The 18,244-nt window shown below is 52.0% G+C and overlaps 2 protein-coding genes across 2 annotated transcripts in view; both read right to left on the reverse strand.

Moving 5' to 3' along the window:
• Positions 1 to 1,477: 1,477 nt before the first annotated feature.
• LOC140394740 (zona pellucida sperm-binding protein 4-like) overlaps positions 1,478 to 18,244 on the reverse strand; it is a 28,850-nt gene continuing 12,083 nt past the window's right edge. The window contains exons 8-9 of the mRNA XM_072481958.1: positions 1,709 to 1,819; positions 1,478 to 1,622 (exon numbers count right to left, since the gene is read on the reverse strand). Of these exons, the coding sequence (XP_072338059.1) occupies positions 1,480 to 1,622; positions 1,709 to 1,819 (254 nt within the window). The 3' untranslated portion in view covers positions 1,478 to 1,479. The remainder of the gene's footprint in view (positions 1,623 to 1,708; positions 1,820 to 18,244) is intronic.
• Positions 2,346 to 6,390, reverse strand: LOC140395753 (zona pellucida sperm-binding protein 4-like). The gene is made up of 6 exons (XM_072483908.1): positions 6,165 to 6,390; positions 4,548 to 4,726; positions 4,376 to 4,473; positions 4,161 to 4,294; positions 3,886 to 4,075; positions 2,346 to 2,520 (listed from the first exon to the last, which is right to left on the reverse strand). The coding sequence occupies exons 1-6, from the start codon at positions 6,388 to 6,390 to the stop codon at positions 2,346 to 2,348; spliced, it is 1,002 nt and encodes a 333-aa protein (XP_072340009.1).

Here is an 18,244-nt window from a genome sequence, read left to right on the forward strand (position 1 = left end):
GATGGTTAATGGGAATGCACCTTTAAGTCAAGCAACATAAGTGAGAAGTTACAGGAGGGAACACTCTGCTCATCAGGCTGGTCACCACCAGGGAGAGATGGTGTGGGTCTCTGTTTTACTGGTCCAAAAGGCCGTACTCGGCCGGGTTGCAGAGAACCGGAATGAATCTACAAGAAAACCATTACAGGCTGCAAACAAAGACATGAACCTGGTCTCTCCAGAAAGGCCTGTGAGTGCGGTATTGCTGAAACTGCAGAGACCCGAGTGAACCTACAATAAAACCATGAACTGATGAACTGAAAGCAAAGCTTGAAAAGTAGCAAGGTGCTAGAAACGAACACCTTAACAAAGGCAAGTCTAGGACTTTTTTAAACCTCCGTCAGCCAGTGTGGGTCGGTCTTGTGTACACACACCTTATAAATCCTGGTCAACTGTCTGACCCTACCACAGTTTAAGTGTTCTGTCTTTAATACCTTTATAGATATGGGGGGGGGGGGGGGGGAGGAGGAAAGAGTCGGGGGAGTAAATTAAATAGAATATAGTTAAGTGTTTAATTTACAAACCTGGTGCTGTAACTATTGGTCAGCCAAGGGCTAAAGATGTCCCTAACAATTAGAAATACACTCAGTGTTGTGCCTCTGGGGCAGGAAGTAACTACACACTAGCCAGGGTGTCAAGACTGTGTCTGCCCCTTTCACGCACTTGTCTAAATCATACAAACATCTCTGCATCCTCCTCCACTCACCCCCCTGTGTCATACTTGTTGACATGTACATTATAGTATCTCACTAGTCACTGGCTGGGATTTCAAAAGTCCAAGCAAATCACATCCTTGTTCCTGCCTGTTTCTCCAAATGCTCTGTCATTAATTTATTATAATGGAGGAAACAGTGATGTTGGGGAGTCAAGTGGACATAAAGAGAAAATGGAAGTGTGGTCAAGTACAAGAAACTAACAAATTTTTTAAAAAGTGTATTTAAGGCAGTCAGATTGCTGTGCAGTAATATTTACAGCTCAATTCTTTTAGTAAATAGCAAGGGAGTTGCTGACTTCTTGTCCACTACCTACTGCAGTAGGTAGTAAGTGGTACTAATTTGATAGTCCTTTCAAATAGCTGCCATCAGCAAGTGAATGGCCTTGTGCTACAGCCCCTGATATTCTGCACTGTTTGCAGCCAAGGCCGGTTCAACCACTTGCTGATAGCTCCAAGATCCAGGTATCACCTGGATTGTGATGCTGTCAAAACTCACATACAGGATGACCACATGTCATCCCACATCATTACTTGATAACCAGGATGCAGAAGCAGCATCTCAGATTCCCAATTCTTATCCCACTCGCTGCAGAGAATGTTCCTTGTGCATATTGAAGCACCATTGTGCTCCCACTCCCCTCAAGTGCAAGAGGGCTTGACTTTTGCCATTTCATGGTCACAGCAAAACACAAAGCAAGTGTCTCTGGTTGGTTGATTTTTATTGTTTACAGTTCAATTTCATTACATTGAGAAGCAGCAGCTCTTGGTCTCTTCATGAACACTGCAGCCACCACCAGCAGGGACAGGGACAGCATCATTAAGCCAATGGATACTCCTTGCAGAACCCAAGAAGGAGATTCAGCAGCACCTAGTGAGAGATTAGAAGGCATGATATTTGAGAACATGATATTTGAGAAGAGTTGACAGGTGACCTGTTGAAAAGTCTCTACTTACCATTTGCTTCATGCAGTTTCTTTGATTGGCGACTCTCATCTTCCAGGAAAATGGGACCAGGAGCACTCACTAATGTTCCCTCGTAGTCATTGATACTCCTGCGTCGTCTCTCTATTGGGAAGAGATGCTTACAGTTCTGACCCAATTCAAACTAATCTCCCAAGAGGGAGAACTAGCACCACATGTGATCCTCAAGTGAGGATAGCAGAAGATACAGGTGTAATAGCTGAGCAATCTTACCCCAACAATGTTACATTTCAGCTTCTACTTTAATATTGATGATACTCGAACACAAAACATGACATGCAGGGAATAAATTCAGCAAGAAGGATGAAGGCAGGCCTAAAGAAAGGCTAATTTCATTGATAAAAGACTGTTCAGAGGGAGAAACCTGGTTTAGCACAGTGGGCTAAACAGCTGGCTTGGAAGACAGAACAAGGCCAGCAGCGTGGGTTCAATTCCTGTACCGGCATGTGTCAAGAATTCTGACTCCGTAGAGATTGAGAACTCACTTGGGCCACATTTGGGTGAACAGTCATCCCGACCAGAGGGCGAACAGACTTCAGCATTGCAGTGAAGGTAAACCTGAAAAAGGGAAAAAGGGTATTTTAAGGCAAGCTCCATTTAGCTAGATGAACTAAGCAGTTAAAACAGTCTTTGTTACCTTTCTAGAAAGAGGTTGCTCCAACTTTCCATCCAAGAAAACAAATGTCTTCACTTCAAACCGCTGGTGATGTGTTGGGAACTCCAGGCCAGAAAACACACCCACTGGGTGTAGAAGAGTCAGATAATCATCACCCTCATAGGGACACCTGTTACCAACAGAGGGAGGTGAGCCCTTCTTTTCAAAGTATTTTCCAATTAGTTCACTCCATTGTTCTTGGCTGCCACTCAAATTCATGTGGAATAATACTGAAGGACAAGATTGTTCATACCCAACGGAGACAAGGAGGAACTACTTCTCCCAGAGGGTGTTGAATTTGTGGAACTCACTGCCTCAAGTGTGGTGTATTTGGAGTCATTAAATGGCTTCAAGAAAACAGACATATTTATCATTTTAAAATCAGGTTAAAAGGGAAATGGGGAACAGGAAGAGATCTGCCGTGATCTATCAAAGGTCAATTCCCATGTTAGCTGGAGTCAAAAAAAAGTGTTGAATTGTATGAGACTATCACAAAATGGGGTGCTTGAATTTAGCAACCTTTTTGCTGCACTCAATCCTGAGGTGTAGAAGGAGGCCATTCAACAAAGGCTTCTTTGGATATTGGTATACGAGTGAATAGAAGGATACAGACCCTGGAAGTGGAGAAGATTTGCATTTAGATGTACATCAACACCACCTCATGAAGGGCCTGTTCCTGTGCTGCACTGTCGGCCCACTTCCCTGTAATCCCATAACACCGACCTAACATTCTCAACACTAGCATGGCCAATCCACCTAACCAACATGTTGTGCAGACAGACAGTTACTAAAGGTTGATATGGAACCCACGTCCCAAACAGAGGCAGTGCTGACCACTTCCACTGTGCTGCCCTTATTGACCAAAGAGTCATCATTCCTGAAGAACGTTGCCATGGGTGATCATGGACCACATGTTTCCATCTTGCCCAATAGCAGAGCTTCTGGAAGACATTGTTGGCTTGTGCAATGCTGTGAACTCAGACAGTTGTATTGGTTCCTGAAGGGAAACGATGGTCAAAAGAAACAGAATAGTGTGGCTCATGTGACTGAAAGGCTGAACTGGATTCAGTTGCCAGAGACCCTAATATGTCTAGAGTTAGAGTTCATGGCCACTGATGCAACAGGAAGAGATCAGAATCAAGTCTCATTATATTGTTCTTTGAAGTGGGCAGCATGGTAGCACAGAGGCTTCACAGCTCCAGGGTACCAGGTTCGATTCCCACCTGGGTCAGTGTGCAGAGTCTGCACGTTCTCCCAGTGTCTGCGTGGGTTTCCTCCAGGTGCTCCGCTTTCCTCCCACAAGTCCCAAAAGACGTGCCGCTAGGTAATTTGGACATTCGGAATTCTCCCAAGGTGCACAAGAACAGGTGCCGGAATGTGGCGACTAGGGGCTTTTCACAGTAACTTCATTGCAGTGTAAATGCAAGCCTACTGGTGACAAGATAATCATCATCATCAATGGTCTAAAACTGGTAGCCTTCCCATTCATACTCACCCATCCACCAGGAGACTCCATTGCACCTCATGGTCAGGGGCAGGTACAGGAGTTGCCCAGCAGTCATGCAACCTCAGGACAATCATTGAGTCAGTGCGATCCAGGACACGAACCTCCACAAACACTGGTTCCTGAAGGATTCTCTGAATGGGGTAGTCACTATCCACATACCAGGATCTGTAGTCACCATCTGAGGGTCAGACACAAGAACCAGTCACTCCCCGTATGGATACATCCCCACTGCTTCCATAAACCATTACCCAGGCCAGCTCTACCTTTTGCTATTCGCAATTCCAGTTCCAGAATCCCATCTTCAGAAGCAGGAGGTGGAGGAGATACAGTGTAAACTGTGACATTGATCTGTAAGCCAGTCTCTTGACTCCCCGTGTACTTGCACTGGACATGCAGGCTGCAGAGAGACAGAAGTAGGTGGAGCTTCATTCAGTAACACATCCCCTCCCAATACAAACATCTCCCACCATCCCCCTACCTGAAGGTGCTGTCCCGGGTTATTGAACCCAGCTTCCCAGTCTGAATCATCCTCTTCCCCAAGACATCTGTTTCATATACCAAGGATCCATCTTCCTCCTGCAATGAGGAGGCTGTTTTAATAAGAAGCCGATTCCTTTACTGGGAAAATGCTTTGACCCTTCAATACTCACCCGCTTGCTGGAGCCACAAGAGGTAATTGGAAAGTGGAAAGTCACAAATTGGGCAGTGGTTAGTTTAGGCTTGCACTCAGCCTCTTGTCCATCCTTCACATACAGAGATGACAGGTTGAGGGCAGGACGGGTCAGGTTGTTGGAGATCACGATGAGGAACTGACCATCAGCTGTGCACACTGCAAAGAGAGAAAATCATTTCCATTGCTCCTGTTGGTGGTCAGGGACCTCAGATCATTGACAAAAGAGATCTTAGAAAGCTACAAACAGCTTTGATTGTAGGAGCACACACAGGACTGTCAGGCATTAAGAGTTGATTTATTGTCACATGTACCAAAGTACAGTGAAAAGTACTTTTCTGCAGCCAAGGGAATGTACACAGTAGACAAAAGAATAATCAGAGAACATTGACAAAAGGTACATTGACTAACAGTGATTGGTTACAGTGCAGAACAAGAGGCCAAAACAAATACATGAGCAAGAGGGCAGAGAAATAAACACCTTGCCCCAATTAGTGAATTAGAAGAGATCAAAACCTATATTCTGAAACTATCCATTCTAATGATGCAGTAACTCAACTGAACCATCAACAGTGCGGTGATGTATCACGGACCAATCATGTACACCTGAAAATCGCCTCCTTCCCCAGCTTCTCACTCAACCCCAATCTTTGGAAGCCAAAGATGCCATAAGCTTTGCCCAATTGCACATGCACTCCTCCACCAAACAGAGAGAGTTCCTGTAATCTTTAGAATCTAATTCTGCCACCCACCCAAAAACTAAAAAATGCACCACCTCACTTATCGTAAATGTAATTTCCCGTCTAGTTTGTTACAGGGCTGTTCTGTTTCCCATTATCCAGCACAGTCTACATAGATCGCATCCACCACATTCCCTTCAACAACCAGCTGTCTAACAGTCCAGCACATTTGCTTTCAAAAAAATAAACCACTCTCCTTAACACCAGCCAAAGCTTGATGCAGGATTTCAAAAATCTTTACCTCCCACTTAACACCAGTCAACCCGCCATGTCACGAGTACTGTTAAACCCTGAAGGGGGTTATATTCTAAGCTGCCACCTCCATAACTAGGGATGGAAGGATAATGTCCAAGCCCTTTCACCATCTGCATCCCTACTTCCAACCTGGGCTGCAAGCTATCAACACCAGGTAACCTATCCATCCCAAGCAGAACCAACATTTCGATTATTCATCCATTGCATCAGATTCCTCTCAATGAGACGATTCGAGCCTAACCCTGCATCTTGTCCCCCAAAAGACCCAGCACATTCTGGTCAAGCCAAGAACATTCTGGTCAAGAAAGTTCTCCCGCACACAGTTCAGAAAACCCTCCCCCTCCTTACATTCAATTCACTCCCCACTTCTAATTTGCTTATCTCAACTAGAGATTCTCGAACAGCAGTAACTCAGCCTCAGCCGCCTTCAAACCCATCCCCACAACCCAGTTAGTTCACTCACTCCAGCTGAGGGATTCCCCCCATTCCTATTCTTCATTACACAGTGAGACAGCAACAAATCCCGGGATTAGTTCCTGATTTGCCAAGTTGGATGTCCTCTTCACTCGTCTGCCCCCTAGACTGGGGAGAGGGTTTGTTACCTGGGCTTTTTCTCAGATTGTAGAAACAGGGATGGGGACTGGAGCTCTGCGGGTCAAAGCAGCAACCCTGGCGGCTGCACTCGGTACTGCTGACCCCGGAGTGACCGCACTCAAATCTCCAGCCTGGCTCTGGGACACAAACATCATTCCCGAGGAGTGGCGGCTGGGCTGAGAGTAACGAGCCGGCCAGGAGGCAGAGCGAACAAAAACCCAACCAACGTCCCATCCTGGCTACTGAATCAGGATAATAACTCCCCCAAACACCAGCCCGCTTTATAGCCGGGAAACCGCCTCCAATCCCATTCCCACAGGTTACTCGGGAATGTATTCAGCATCTTTAATGAGCTCTAACTGTCAGCCTGTCTCCATTCCTGCTCCAAATGACACTTTCACAAACTTGCACACTCAAGTCTGTTCCAGGAGAGAAAGTTTACCTGGATTGGAAAGTAAGATATCGGTAATTATATACTGCCATCACCATCTCCCTGTGGTACAGGGTAGGGTTCCCAACCCCCAGGATTGGCCTGGAATCTCCAGGAATTCAGCATTAATCTCCAGGGCAATGAGGTTGGCAACCCTGGAGGAAAATCATTGGGATATTGTTTATTTTGCCATTTCCTTTAAACATTTTGCTTACAAATGTTATTGATGTACAAAATATTGAAAAATAGACTGGGGTGGGGGGGGCGGGACCGGGGCGGGGAAGCGAGGACTGTTTCCCACGCTGAGAACGGAGGGGGAGAGCCTGTGAATGGGGAGCGGGAGAGGAGGGTGTGCCACACAATGGGAGGAGTCGAAGGGGAGTCGGGAGTGGGCGGGGTCAGCAGGAGTCCGCTGACTTGCGGAAGTGCAATGGGGGGAGTAAACCAGCTAGGATGGGTCCTAGCCAGGGGGCGGGGGGGGAATCGAGTTGCTGCTGCTAAGATCAAGGAGGAGCTGGAGCGAGTGGAGTGGGTCGAGACGGGGTTATGCCGCTGTGGGGAACGGGCCGGGTGTGGGATGCGGGCGCGTGGCTGGCCGAGGAGGGGTCATGGCTAGTCGGCGGGGGAGGGGGGGCGGGTAGCCCCCTGATCCGGCTGATAACCTGGAATGTAAGGGGACTGAATGGGCCGGTTAAGCGGGCCCACGTGTTCGCGCACCTGAAGGGGCTCAAGGCGAATGTGGTTATGCTCCAGGAGACACACCTGAAGCTGGCAGACCAGGTAAGACTGAGGAAAGGGTGGGTAGGTCAGGTGTTTCACTCGGGGCTAGATGCCAAAAACCGAGGGGTGGCGATCTTGGTGGGAAAGAAGGTGTTATTCGAGGCGTCGAGCATTGTGGCAGATAATGGCGGTAGGTACATTATGGTAAATGGTAAGTTGCAGGGAGAGAGGGTGGTACTGGTCAATGTGTATGCTCCGAACTGGGATGATGCGGGTTTTATGTGGCGTATGTTGGGTCGGATCCCAGACTTGGAAGTGGGGGGCCTGATAATGGGGGGAGACTTTAACACGGTGTTGGATCTTGCACTGGATCGCTCCAGGTCTAGGATGGGTAGGAAGCCGGCGGCGGCTAGAGTGTTGAGGGGATTTATGGACCAAATGGGAGGGGTGGACCCTTGGAGATTTGCAAGGCCGGGGCTAGAGAATTTTCATTCTTCTCACATGTCCATAAGGCTTATTCTCGAATCGACTTTTTCATTTTGAGTAGGGCGCTGATAGCGAGAGTAGAGGATACCAAGTATTCGGCAATAGGCATTTCGGACCACGCCCCGCATTGGGTGGACTTGGAGATGGGGGAGGAGAGGGACCAGCGCCCGCTGTGGCGCTTGGAGGTGGGGCTGTTGGCGGACGAGGAGGTGAGCGAGCGGGTCCGAGGAAGTATAGAGAGGTACCTGGAGACCAACGACAACGGGGAGGTCCGAGTGGGGATGGTATGGGAGGCACTGAAGGCGGTGGTGAGGGGAGAGCTGATCTCCATCAGGGCCCACAAGGAGCGGAGAGAGCGGGGGGGGAGAGGGAGAGGCTGGTGGTGGAGATGGTAAGGGTAGACAGGAGGTATGCGGAAGAACCTGAGGAAGGATTGTTGAGGAAGAGGCGCAGCCTCCAGGCCGAATTCGACCTGGTGACCACCAGGAAGGCGGAGGTGCAGTGGAGGAAGGCCCAGGGGGCGGTCTATGAGTATGGGGAAAAGGCAAGCCGGATGCTGGCGCATCAGGTTCGGAAGCGGGACGCAGCTAGGGAGATCGGGGGAGTTAAGGACAGGGGAGGGAGCGTGGTGCGGAGTGGGATTGGCATCAATGGGGTCTTCAGGGACTTCTATGAGGAATTGTACCGATCCAAGCCCCCACGGGAGGAGGGAGCGATGGGCCGTTTCCTGGACCAATTGAGGTTTCCAAAGGTGGAAGAGGGACTGGTGGCGGGACTGGGGGCCCCGATTGGGCTGGAGGAGCTGGTCAAAGGGATAGGAAGCATGCAGGCGGGGACGGCACTGGGGCCGGATGGTTTCCCGGTCGAATTCTATCGAAAATATCTGGACCTGTTGGGCTCGCTGTTAGTTAGGACCTTCAATGAGGCAAGGAGGAGGGGGCTTTACCCCCGACGATGTCCCGGGCACTGATCTCCTTGATCCTGAAGCGGGACAAGGATCCCCTGCAGTGTGGGTCTTACAGACCGATTTTGTTGCTAAATGTAGATGCCAAGGTGCTGGCGAAGGTCTTAGCCACGAGGATTGAGGATTGTGTGCCGCAGATCATCCATGAAGACCAGACGGGGTTTGTGAAGGGGAGACAGTTGAACGCGAATGTGCGGAGGCTTTTGAACGTTATCATGATGCCGGCGAGGGAGGGGGAGGCGGAGATAGTGGTGGCGATGGATGCTGAGAAAGCCTTCGATAGGGTAGAGTGGGGGTACCTGTGGGAGGTGTTGAAGAGGTTCGGGTTTGGGGAGGGGTTTGTCAGGTGGGTTAGGCTGTTGTATGAGGTCCCGATGGCGAGTGTGGCCACAAATAGGAGGAGGTCCGAGTACTTTCGGTTGCACCGAGGGACGAGACAGGGGTGTCCCCTGTCCCCACTGCTCTTCGCACTTGCGATTGAACCCCTGGCTATGGCACTGAGAGAGTCGAGGAACTGGAGGGGGTTGGTGCGGGGTGGGGAGGAGCATAGGGTGTCGCTTTATGCGGACGACCTGCTGCTGTATGTGGCGGACACGGTGGGAGGAATGCCAGAGGTAATGAGGATCCTTAGGGAATTCGGGGACTTTTCGGGGTACAAGCTCAATATGGGGAAGAGCGAGCTGTTCGTAGTTCAGCTAGGGGACCAGGAGAGGGGGATTGGCGAGCTCCCACTAAAAAGGGCAGAGAGGAGTTTCAGATATTTGGGGGTCCAGGTGGCCAGGAGCTGGGGGCCCCTGCATAGGCTTAACTTTACAAGGCTGGTGGAGCAAATGGAGGAGGAGTTCAAGAGGTGGGACGCGTTGCCGCTGTCCCTGGCGGGTAGGGTGCAGTCAATCAAAATGACGGTGCTGCCAAGGTTTTTGTTCCTGTTCCAGTGCCTCCCCGTGTTTACCCCGAAGGCTTTTTTTAGGCGGGTTAACAGGAGTATAATGGGGTTTGTGTGGGCGCGAGGGACTCCGAGGGTGAGAAGGGTGTTCCTGGAGCGGAGTAGAGATAGGGGGGGGCTGGCGCTGCCCAACCTCTGTGGGTACTACTGGGCCGCCAATGCAACAATGGTGCGCAAGTGGGTGATGGAGGGGGAGGGGGCTGCATGGAAGAGGCTGGAGACGGTGTCCTGTGTGGGTACAAGTCTGGGGGCGCTGGCAACGGCGCCGCTGCCACTCCCTCAAAGGAGGTATACCACGAGCCCGGTGGTGGTGGTGGCCCTCAAATTTGGGGGCAGTGGAGGCGGCATAGGGGGGATGTTAGGGCCTCGGCGTGGACCCCATTACGGAGGAACCACCGGTTCATCCCAGGAAGAACAGGTGGAGGGTTTTCGGGGTGGCACAGGGCAGGCATACGAAAGTTGGGGGACCTGTTTGTGGACGGGAAGTTCGCGAGCTTGGGTGAGCTGGAGGAGAACTACGGGCTCCCCCCGGGGATCACTTCAGGTACTTACAGGTAAGGGCGTTTGCCAGACGGCAGGTGGTGGAATTCCCACGGCTACTGCCACACACAGTACAGGACAGGGTGCCCTCGGGGGGGTGGGTGGGAGTGGGGAAGATCTCGGAAACTTACCAGGTGATGCAGGAGGAGGAGGTGGCCTCGGTGGTGGAGTTGAAAGGTAAGTGGGAGGAGGAGTTGGGAGAGGAGATCGAAGAGGGGACGTGGGCAGATGCCCTAGGGAGGGTGAATTCTTCCTCTTCATGCGCGAGGCTCAGCCTCATACAGTTTAAGGTGCTGCACAGGGCACACATGTCCGGGACAAGGATGAGCCGGTTCTTTGGGGGTGAGGACAGGTGTGTTAGGTGCTCAGGGAGCCCAGCAAATCACACCCATATGTTCTGGACATGCCCAGCGCTGGAGAAATTTTGGAAGGGCGTAGCAAGGACGGTGTCGAGGGTGGTAGGATCCAAGGTCAAACCGGGCTGGGGGCTCGCAATATTTGGGGTGGCAGAGGAGCCGGGAGTGCAGGAGGCGAAAGAGGCCGGAATTCTGGCCTTTGCGTCCCTGGTAGCCCGGCGAAGGATTCTCCTTCAGTGGAAAGATACGAGGCCCCCAAGCGTGGAATCCTGGATCAGCGATATGGCAGGGTTCATTAAATTGGAGAGGGTGAAATTCGCCTTGAGAGGGTCGGTACAAGGGTTCTTCAGGCGGTGGCAACCGTTCTTAGACTTTCTGGCAGAACGACAGACATTGGTCAATGGCAGCAGTAGCTCGGAGGGTGGGGGTGGGGGGGGTGCTGAGGTTTACTTTATTTTTGTTTATGTTATTTACACTGGAAGGGTCTGAGGGGGTGTATACACCTGTTGTCTCAAGTCGGGGTGTTAATGTTAATTTATTATTTAGGTACGGGGGGGAGGGGTTTGGGGGGTTGCTTTTTTAGATTGTGATTTGTACTTAACCCTGTTGGGTTCTTTTTTCTTGCTCATTTTGTTATTGATATTTTATGAAAACCTTTAATAAAAATTATTTAATTAAAAAAAAATATTGAAAAATATTTTGGGGGGTTGGGGGGAGTGGCTGTTTGGCTGATCGTCACAATGGTGTAATGAATCTTTCTGTTTTCCAATTGGTGTAGGAAGGCCGTAGGTCACAAGGATGGATATGTTGGCTAATGAGCAGCTGGAGCCTGGGGGAATGTCATGTAGCAACTCCAGGAATATATTTAAGCACAGTTGGCAACACTGTAAGTGAATCAAAGAATTTCTACAGTGCAGAAAGACACCATTCGGCCCATCAAGTCCGCATTGACACCCTGAAAGAGCACCCAACTTATGCCCAACTCCCGCCCTATACCTGTATCCTAACATGTCCATCCCTGGACACTAACGGGAAATTTAATATGGCCAATCTGCCTAGCCTGCACATCTTTTGACTGTGGGAAGAAACCGGAGCACCCTGAGGAAACCCACGCAAACACAGGGAGAACTTGCAAACTCCACACAGATTGATTAAATTTCTTCTCAGCCTTCTTTTTTCCAAAGAAAACAGTTCCAAACTTTCAGATCTATCCTCATAGCTACAGTTTTTTTATCCCTGGAATCATTCAGGTATGGCACCCAGAACTGGATGGGGAACTCCAGATGGGGCCTAACTAGTGTCTTATACAAGTTCAACATGACCTCTTTACTCTTAGACTCAATGTCCGATTAATAAAGCCTCAAATGCTACATGCTTCATGAACTGCTGTCTCAACCTGCCCTGCATCTTCAATGCCTTATGTACATATACACCGAGGGTCCTCTGTTCTTGCATTGTGAGTGACTTATGGGGCTGGGAATATTATTTTAAGATCCCAGAAGCAACAAATGTCTTTATTAAAGAGCACAAACTGGGGGAGAAGTGAACTTTACTGGGAGACGGAGGTGCTGGCACTTCAGAGTAACAGGTAGAGTGGGGGTTTCAGGGTAAGACGGGGTTTTCTGTTCCTCCCAGGTGGAGGGTTTTTCTTTTCTTGTTGGGTCAACAATGGATGAAAAGTTTGTCATCGTCCCCCTCCCCCTCTGCTGCCTGTTGCTGCGTTTTTCTATTTTCTTGATGTTTGTCTTTGGAGGAGATGACCTATGGTTTGGAATGTGTCTTCATTGGGTGTGGCAGGGTGAAGGTGGGGGAGGAGTGGGGGGTCAGTAGGAGGAGCCTTTGGGCAGGAGTTGCCACGCTGGCAGGTAATGGTGGTGAATGGAAGTGAGGCGGGGGAGAAGGCCGGGGAGGGGCGGGGGAGTAATACGACAAGCCAGGGCTGGAGGAAAAGCCTGGTCTGGGCTAGAGTAGGAGGCCTTCTTGGATGGGCCGGTACAAGGCCAAATTAGAGGGGGTAGAGCCGAGAAGAGAGGATGGTAGAGCGGAATGGAGGCGTAAGCCCCCGTTAGGCTTATAACGTGGAACGAGCGAGGGCACAATGGACCGGTGACGAGATCGCAGGATTTTGCGCACCTCAGGAGTTTGAAAGCGGGGATGGTATTTCTGCAGGAGATGCACCTCTGTGTGATGGGCCAGGTTAGGTTGAGAAAGGGGTGGGTGGGTCAGGTATTTCACTCAGGGTTTGACTCAAAGTCGCGAGGGGTGGCCATCTTGATGAGCAAGAAGACAGAGTTTGTTATAAGTGTGAAGAAAGTGAGGGGGGGGGAGATATGTGATGGGGTGGGGAGGGGGTATTGGAGGGGACGCCGGTGGTGTTGGTGAATGCATATCCACTGAATTGGGACGATGTAGGGTTTATGAGGGTGTTGCTGGCAGCGATCCCGGACTTAGCCCCGCACCGGTTGATCATGGGAGGAGACTTTAATTGTGTTTTGAAGCCAAAGGTGGACAGGCCGAGCCCCGGGTCAATGAGAAGGATACGGATGGCAAAGAGGCTGCAAGGGTTCATGGAAAAGGTGGATCCATGGGGCTTTAGGATTTCAGAGGGAAGGGAGTACTCCTTTTTCTCACATGTTTATAGGGTATACTCCTGTGGTAGTCACCACTAGTGGTATATTGTGTGTATTACGGCACTGCCCGTATATTACTGGTACGACGGTAAATCCCTGCCTTCTGGCTCCGCCCAGCAGGCGGCGTATAAAAGTGTCTGCTCTCCTGCGCTGCAGTCATTCTGGTTCCAGCTACAGGAGGCACAATATCTTGTTCAATAAACCTCGATTGTTTCACCATTCTCGTCTCGTGGTAATTGATGGTACATCAATTTATTGAACAAGATTTTAAACGATGGATCTCCTCATCAAGCCTGATCACCTGCAGCTGAGCCCTCAAGCAGCCAATGCCACGTCCAACTTCGACCACTGGCTAGCCTGCTTCGAAGGCTACCTCAGAGCAGCCGCTGAATAACCCTCGGACTCGCAGAAGCTCCAAATCCGCTACTCACGGGTGAGCCCTGACATTTTACCCCTCATCCGGGATGCGCCCACTTACTCCGAAGCGATGACGCTCCTGAAGGGACATTACGTGAAACCGGTGAATCAAGTGTACGCCAGGCACCTCCTGGCCACGAGACAGCAACTCCCCGGGGAGACTCTGGATGATTTCTTGCGGGCCCTGCAGATCCTAGGTAGGAACTGTGACTGCCAGGCAGTTTCGGCAGCCCAACACACCGAACTTTTAATTATAGACGCTTACGTCACGGGCATGAAGGCTATGTACGTCCGCCAGCGGCTACTGGAAGGGGGTACGCTCGATCTTGCGGGGACTAGGCAGCTCGCTAATTCATTAGATGTGGCCTCCCGTAACATGCAGTCCTCCACCCCCGACCGCGCGGCACCCTCGTGGGCCCCACCAGCTGCCGACTCCAGCTCACCAGAAGCCTGTGCCGCGCGGCAGCCAGCCAACTCTGGGGGGCCCAAGTGTTATTTTTGCGGACAAAACAAACACCCCAGGCAGCGCTGCCCGGTGCGGAGCGCGACCTGCAACGGGAGTGGGAAGAAAGGGCACTTTGTTTCCATTTGCCAGGCCCGGTCGGTCACCGCAGTTTCCATGCCCGGCATTTCTACACCCCCCCATATGCGACCCTGGGGCACCACCATCTTCCCCTCCGCAAGCCACGTGCGGCCCGTGGGCGCCGCCATCTTTGATGCTGCCCGCCATGTGCGCCCCATGGGCGCAACCATCTTCGGCGCCATTTTGGACTGTGCCTCAGGACCTCTGCTTGTCTGACCGTTCGCCGCCTTCCACCACCGCTGAGCAGCCCGGGACCTCCCAGCCCCTTCCACAGCTCGCCTCCATCACCCTGGATCAGTCTCGGCCCCGCAACCTCACGACCGCTACAACGACGGTGAAGATCAATGGGCATGAGACGACCTGCCTCTTTGACTCCAGGAGCACAGAGTTTCATCCACCCCACTACGGTAAGGCGCTGCTCCCACCCGGTACATCCCGTCACCCAGAAAATCTCCCTGGCTTCCGGATCCCATTCTGTTGAAATCTGGGGGTACTGTATCGCGACCCTCACCGTCCAGGGCGTAGAGTTCAGCAACGTCCGGCTCCACGTCCTCCCCCACCTCTGCGCTGCCCTGTTGCTCGGCTGGATTTTCAGTGCCATCTCCATGGCCTGACTTTAAAATTCGGTGGACCCCTACACCTCCTCACCGTCTGCGGCCTCATGACCCTTAAGGTCGATCCGCCTTCCCTGTTTGCGAACCTCACCCAGGATTGCAAACCCGTCGCCACTAGGAGCAGACGGTACAGTGCCCAGGACAGGACCTTCATCAGGTCAGAGGTCCAACGGCTTCTGCGGGAGGGGGTCATTGAGGCCAGCCCCTGGAGAGCTCAAGTAGTGGTAGTGAAGACTGGGGAGAAGCACAGGATGGTCATTGACTACAGTCAGACCATCAACCGGTACACGCAGCTCGACGAGTCCCCCCTCCCACGCATATCTGACATGGTCAATCAGATTGCGCAATATTGAGTCTTTTCCACAGTAGACTTAAAGTCCGCCTACCACCAGTTCCCCATCCGCCCGGAGGACCGCCAATACACTGCGTTCGAAGCAGATGGCCGCCTCTATCACTTCCTTAGGGTTCCCTTCGGCGTCACTAATGGGGTCTCGGTCTTCCAGCGAGAGATGGACCGAATGGTTGACCAGTACGGACTGTGGGCCACCTTCCCATACCTAGATAACGTTACAATCTGCGGCCACGATCAGCAGGACCACAACGCAAACCTCCAAAAATTCCTCCAAACCGCTAAACTCCTTAACCTCACCTACAATAAGGAGATATGCGTGTTCTGCACCAACCATTTAGCCATCCTTGGCTACGTAGTGGAAAATGGAGTCCTAGGGCCCGGCTCAGACCGCATGCGCCCCCTCCTGGAACTCCCTCTCCCCCACTGCCCCAAGGCCCTGAAACGATGCCTGGGGTTTTTCTCCTACTATGCCCAGTGGGTCTCTAATTATGCGGACAAGGCCCGCCCACTCATTAAGTCCACAGTATTTCCACTGATGGCTGAGGCCCGCCAGGCCTTCATGCACATCAAGGTAGACATCACCAAGGCCACAATGCACGCGGTCGACGAGTCCCTCCCCTTTCAGGTGGAGAGCGATGCATCGGACGAAGCTCTGGCCGCCGCCCTCAACCAGGCGGGCACACCCGTGGCCTTCTTTTCCCGCACTCTCCATGCCTCCAAAATTCGGCACTCCTCTGTCGAAAAGGAGGCCCAAGCCATTGTAGAGGCTATGCGACATTGGAGGTATTACCTGACCGGCAGGAGATTCACTCTCCTCACTGACCAACGGTCGGTTGCCTTCATGTTTAATAATACACAGCGGGGCAAGATCAAAAATGACAAGATCTTGAGGTGGAGGATCGAGCTCTCCACCTATAATTATGAGATCTTGTACCGCCCGGGGAAGCTCAATGAGCCCCTTATGACCCATCCCACGATACATGTGCCAACGCACAAGCGGACCGACTCCGGGCTCTCCACTATGACCTCTGCCACCCGGGGGTCACCCGGTTCTTTCATTTTGTCAAGGCCCGCAACCTGCCCTACTCCATTGAGGAGGTCAGGACCGTCACCAGAGACTGCCAGGTCTGCGCAGAGTGTAAGCCGCACTTCTACCAGCCAGATAGAGCACACCTGGTGAAGGCCTCCCGCCCCTTTGAACGTCTCAGCGTGGACTTCAAAGGGCCCCTCCGCTCCACCGACCGCAACGTCTATTTCCTCAACGTGATTGATGAGTACTCCCGGTTCCCTTTCGCCATCCCATGCCCCGACATGACTTCTGCCACGGTAATCAAATCCCTGCACAGCATCTTCACTCTGTTCGGTTTCCCCACCTACGTCCACAGCGATCGGGGATCCTCGTTCATCAGCGATGAGCTGCGTCAGTTCCTGCTCAGCAAGGGCATCACATCGAGCAGGACGACCAGCTACAACCCCCGGGGAAACGGGCAGGTGGAGAGAGAGAACGGGACGGCCTGGAAGGCCGTCCTGCTGGCCCTGCGGTCTAAATATCTCCCTGTCTCCCGCTGGCAGGAGGTCCTCCCCGACGCTCTCCACTCCATCCGGTCGCTCCTCTGCACCGCGACTAACGAGACCCCTCACGAACGTGTGTTTGCCTTCCCCAGGAAGTCCACCTCCGGGGTCTCGTTCCCAACATGGGGGCTGACAGTTCCTGGACCCGTCCTCCTCCGGAAGCATGTGCGGACCCATAAGTCGGACCCCATGGTCGAAAGAGTCCACCTCCTACATGCAGACCCGCAGTACGCGTACATGGCGCACCCCGACGGGTGCCAAGACACAGTCTCCCTCCGGGACCTGGACCTGGCACCCACTGGGTCCCCACCCACGACCCCGAACCTGACACCACTCCCCCCCACCCCCCCCCCCCCCCCATCCCGGTTGCCTCATTCACTCCGGCGCCACTCACCCTCCCTCCAGTGAACCACACCGCAGCCCCCACCCCAGCAGGGTCCGTCCTCCCACTGGATCCACTTAGGGGTGACGAAGACGAGGACAACACGCTCCCGGAGTCGCAGGTGACCAAGGCAGCGCCCACATCACCACCAGGACTGAGGCGATCGCGGCGGAGGGTCAAAGGCCCCGACAGACTTGATTTGTAATGTTCCCTTCATCCCCGCTGGACTCTTTTTTTTTAACATTGGGTGAATGTGGTAGTCACCACTAGTGGTCTCTTGTGTGTATTACGGCACTGCCCGTATATTACTGGTATGATGGTAAATCCCTGTCTGCTGGCTCCGCCCAGCAGGTGGGGTATAAAAGTATGTGCTCTCCTGCGCTGCAGCCATTCTGGTTCCAGCTACAGGAGGCACAACATCTTGTTCAATAAACCTCGATTGTTCCACCATTCTTGTCTCGTGGTAATTGACGGTACATCAACTCCAGAATCAACTTTTTTGTGGTGAGCCGCGAGGTGATGGTCGGGGTGGAGGCGGCGGATTACACTGGGATAGCAATTTTATATAAGTTTGTGGATCGATTGGTGCCATTACTGGTGGAGATGCTTGAGGATTCGGTAGTGAGGGGACCCTTCCGGAGACAACGATGCAAACATCGATTTGGCTCTTGTTAAAGAAGGATAATGTCCTGGTAGAGTGTGGGTCGTATCGCCCGATTACCTTATTGAATGTAGAAGCTTAGATCTTGGCTAAGGTTCTTGCACTACGGTTGGAGGAATATCTCCCTGGGTTATTGGCGAGGATTGGACGAGGTTTGTGAAGGGTCAGTGTTTGTCACCTAATGTGAGGCGGCTTTTGAACGTGGTACTGTCCCCAGCGGAAGGGCGAGAGTAGGAGGTTATTGTGAAATTGGATGCAAGAAGGCTTTTGATAGGGGGTAGAATGGGGGTATTTGTTTGCGGTATTCGAATGGTTTGGGATAGGGCCTATCTTTGTGTCGTGGGTCCGGTTGCTATGTGAGGTGCCTAAGGCTAGTTTCCGTACAAATAATATGTATTCTGGATACTTTCAGCTGTATGGGGTAACAAGGCAGGG

The sequence above is a fragment of the Scyliorhinus torazame genome, chromosome 18 (genome assembly GCF_047496885.1).
Source record: "Scyliorhinus torazame isolate Kashiwa2021f chromosome 18, sScyTor2.1, whole genome shotgun sequence".
NCBI lineage: Eukaryota > Metazoa > Chordata > Chondrichthyes > Carcharhiniformes > Scyliorhinidae > Scyliorhinus > Scyliorhinus torazame.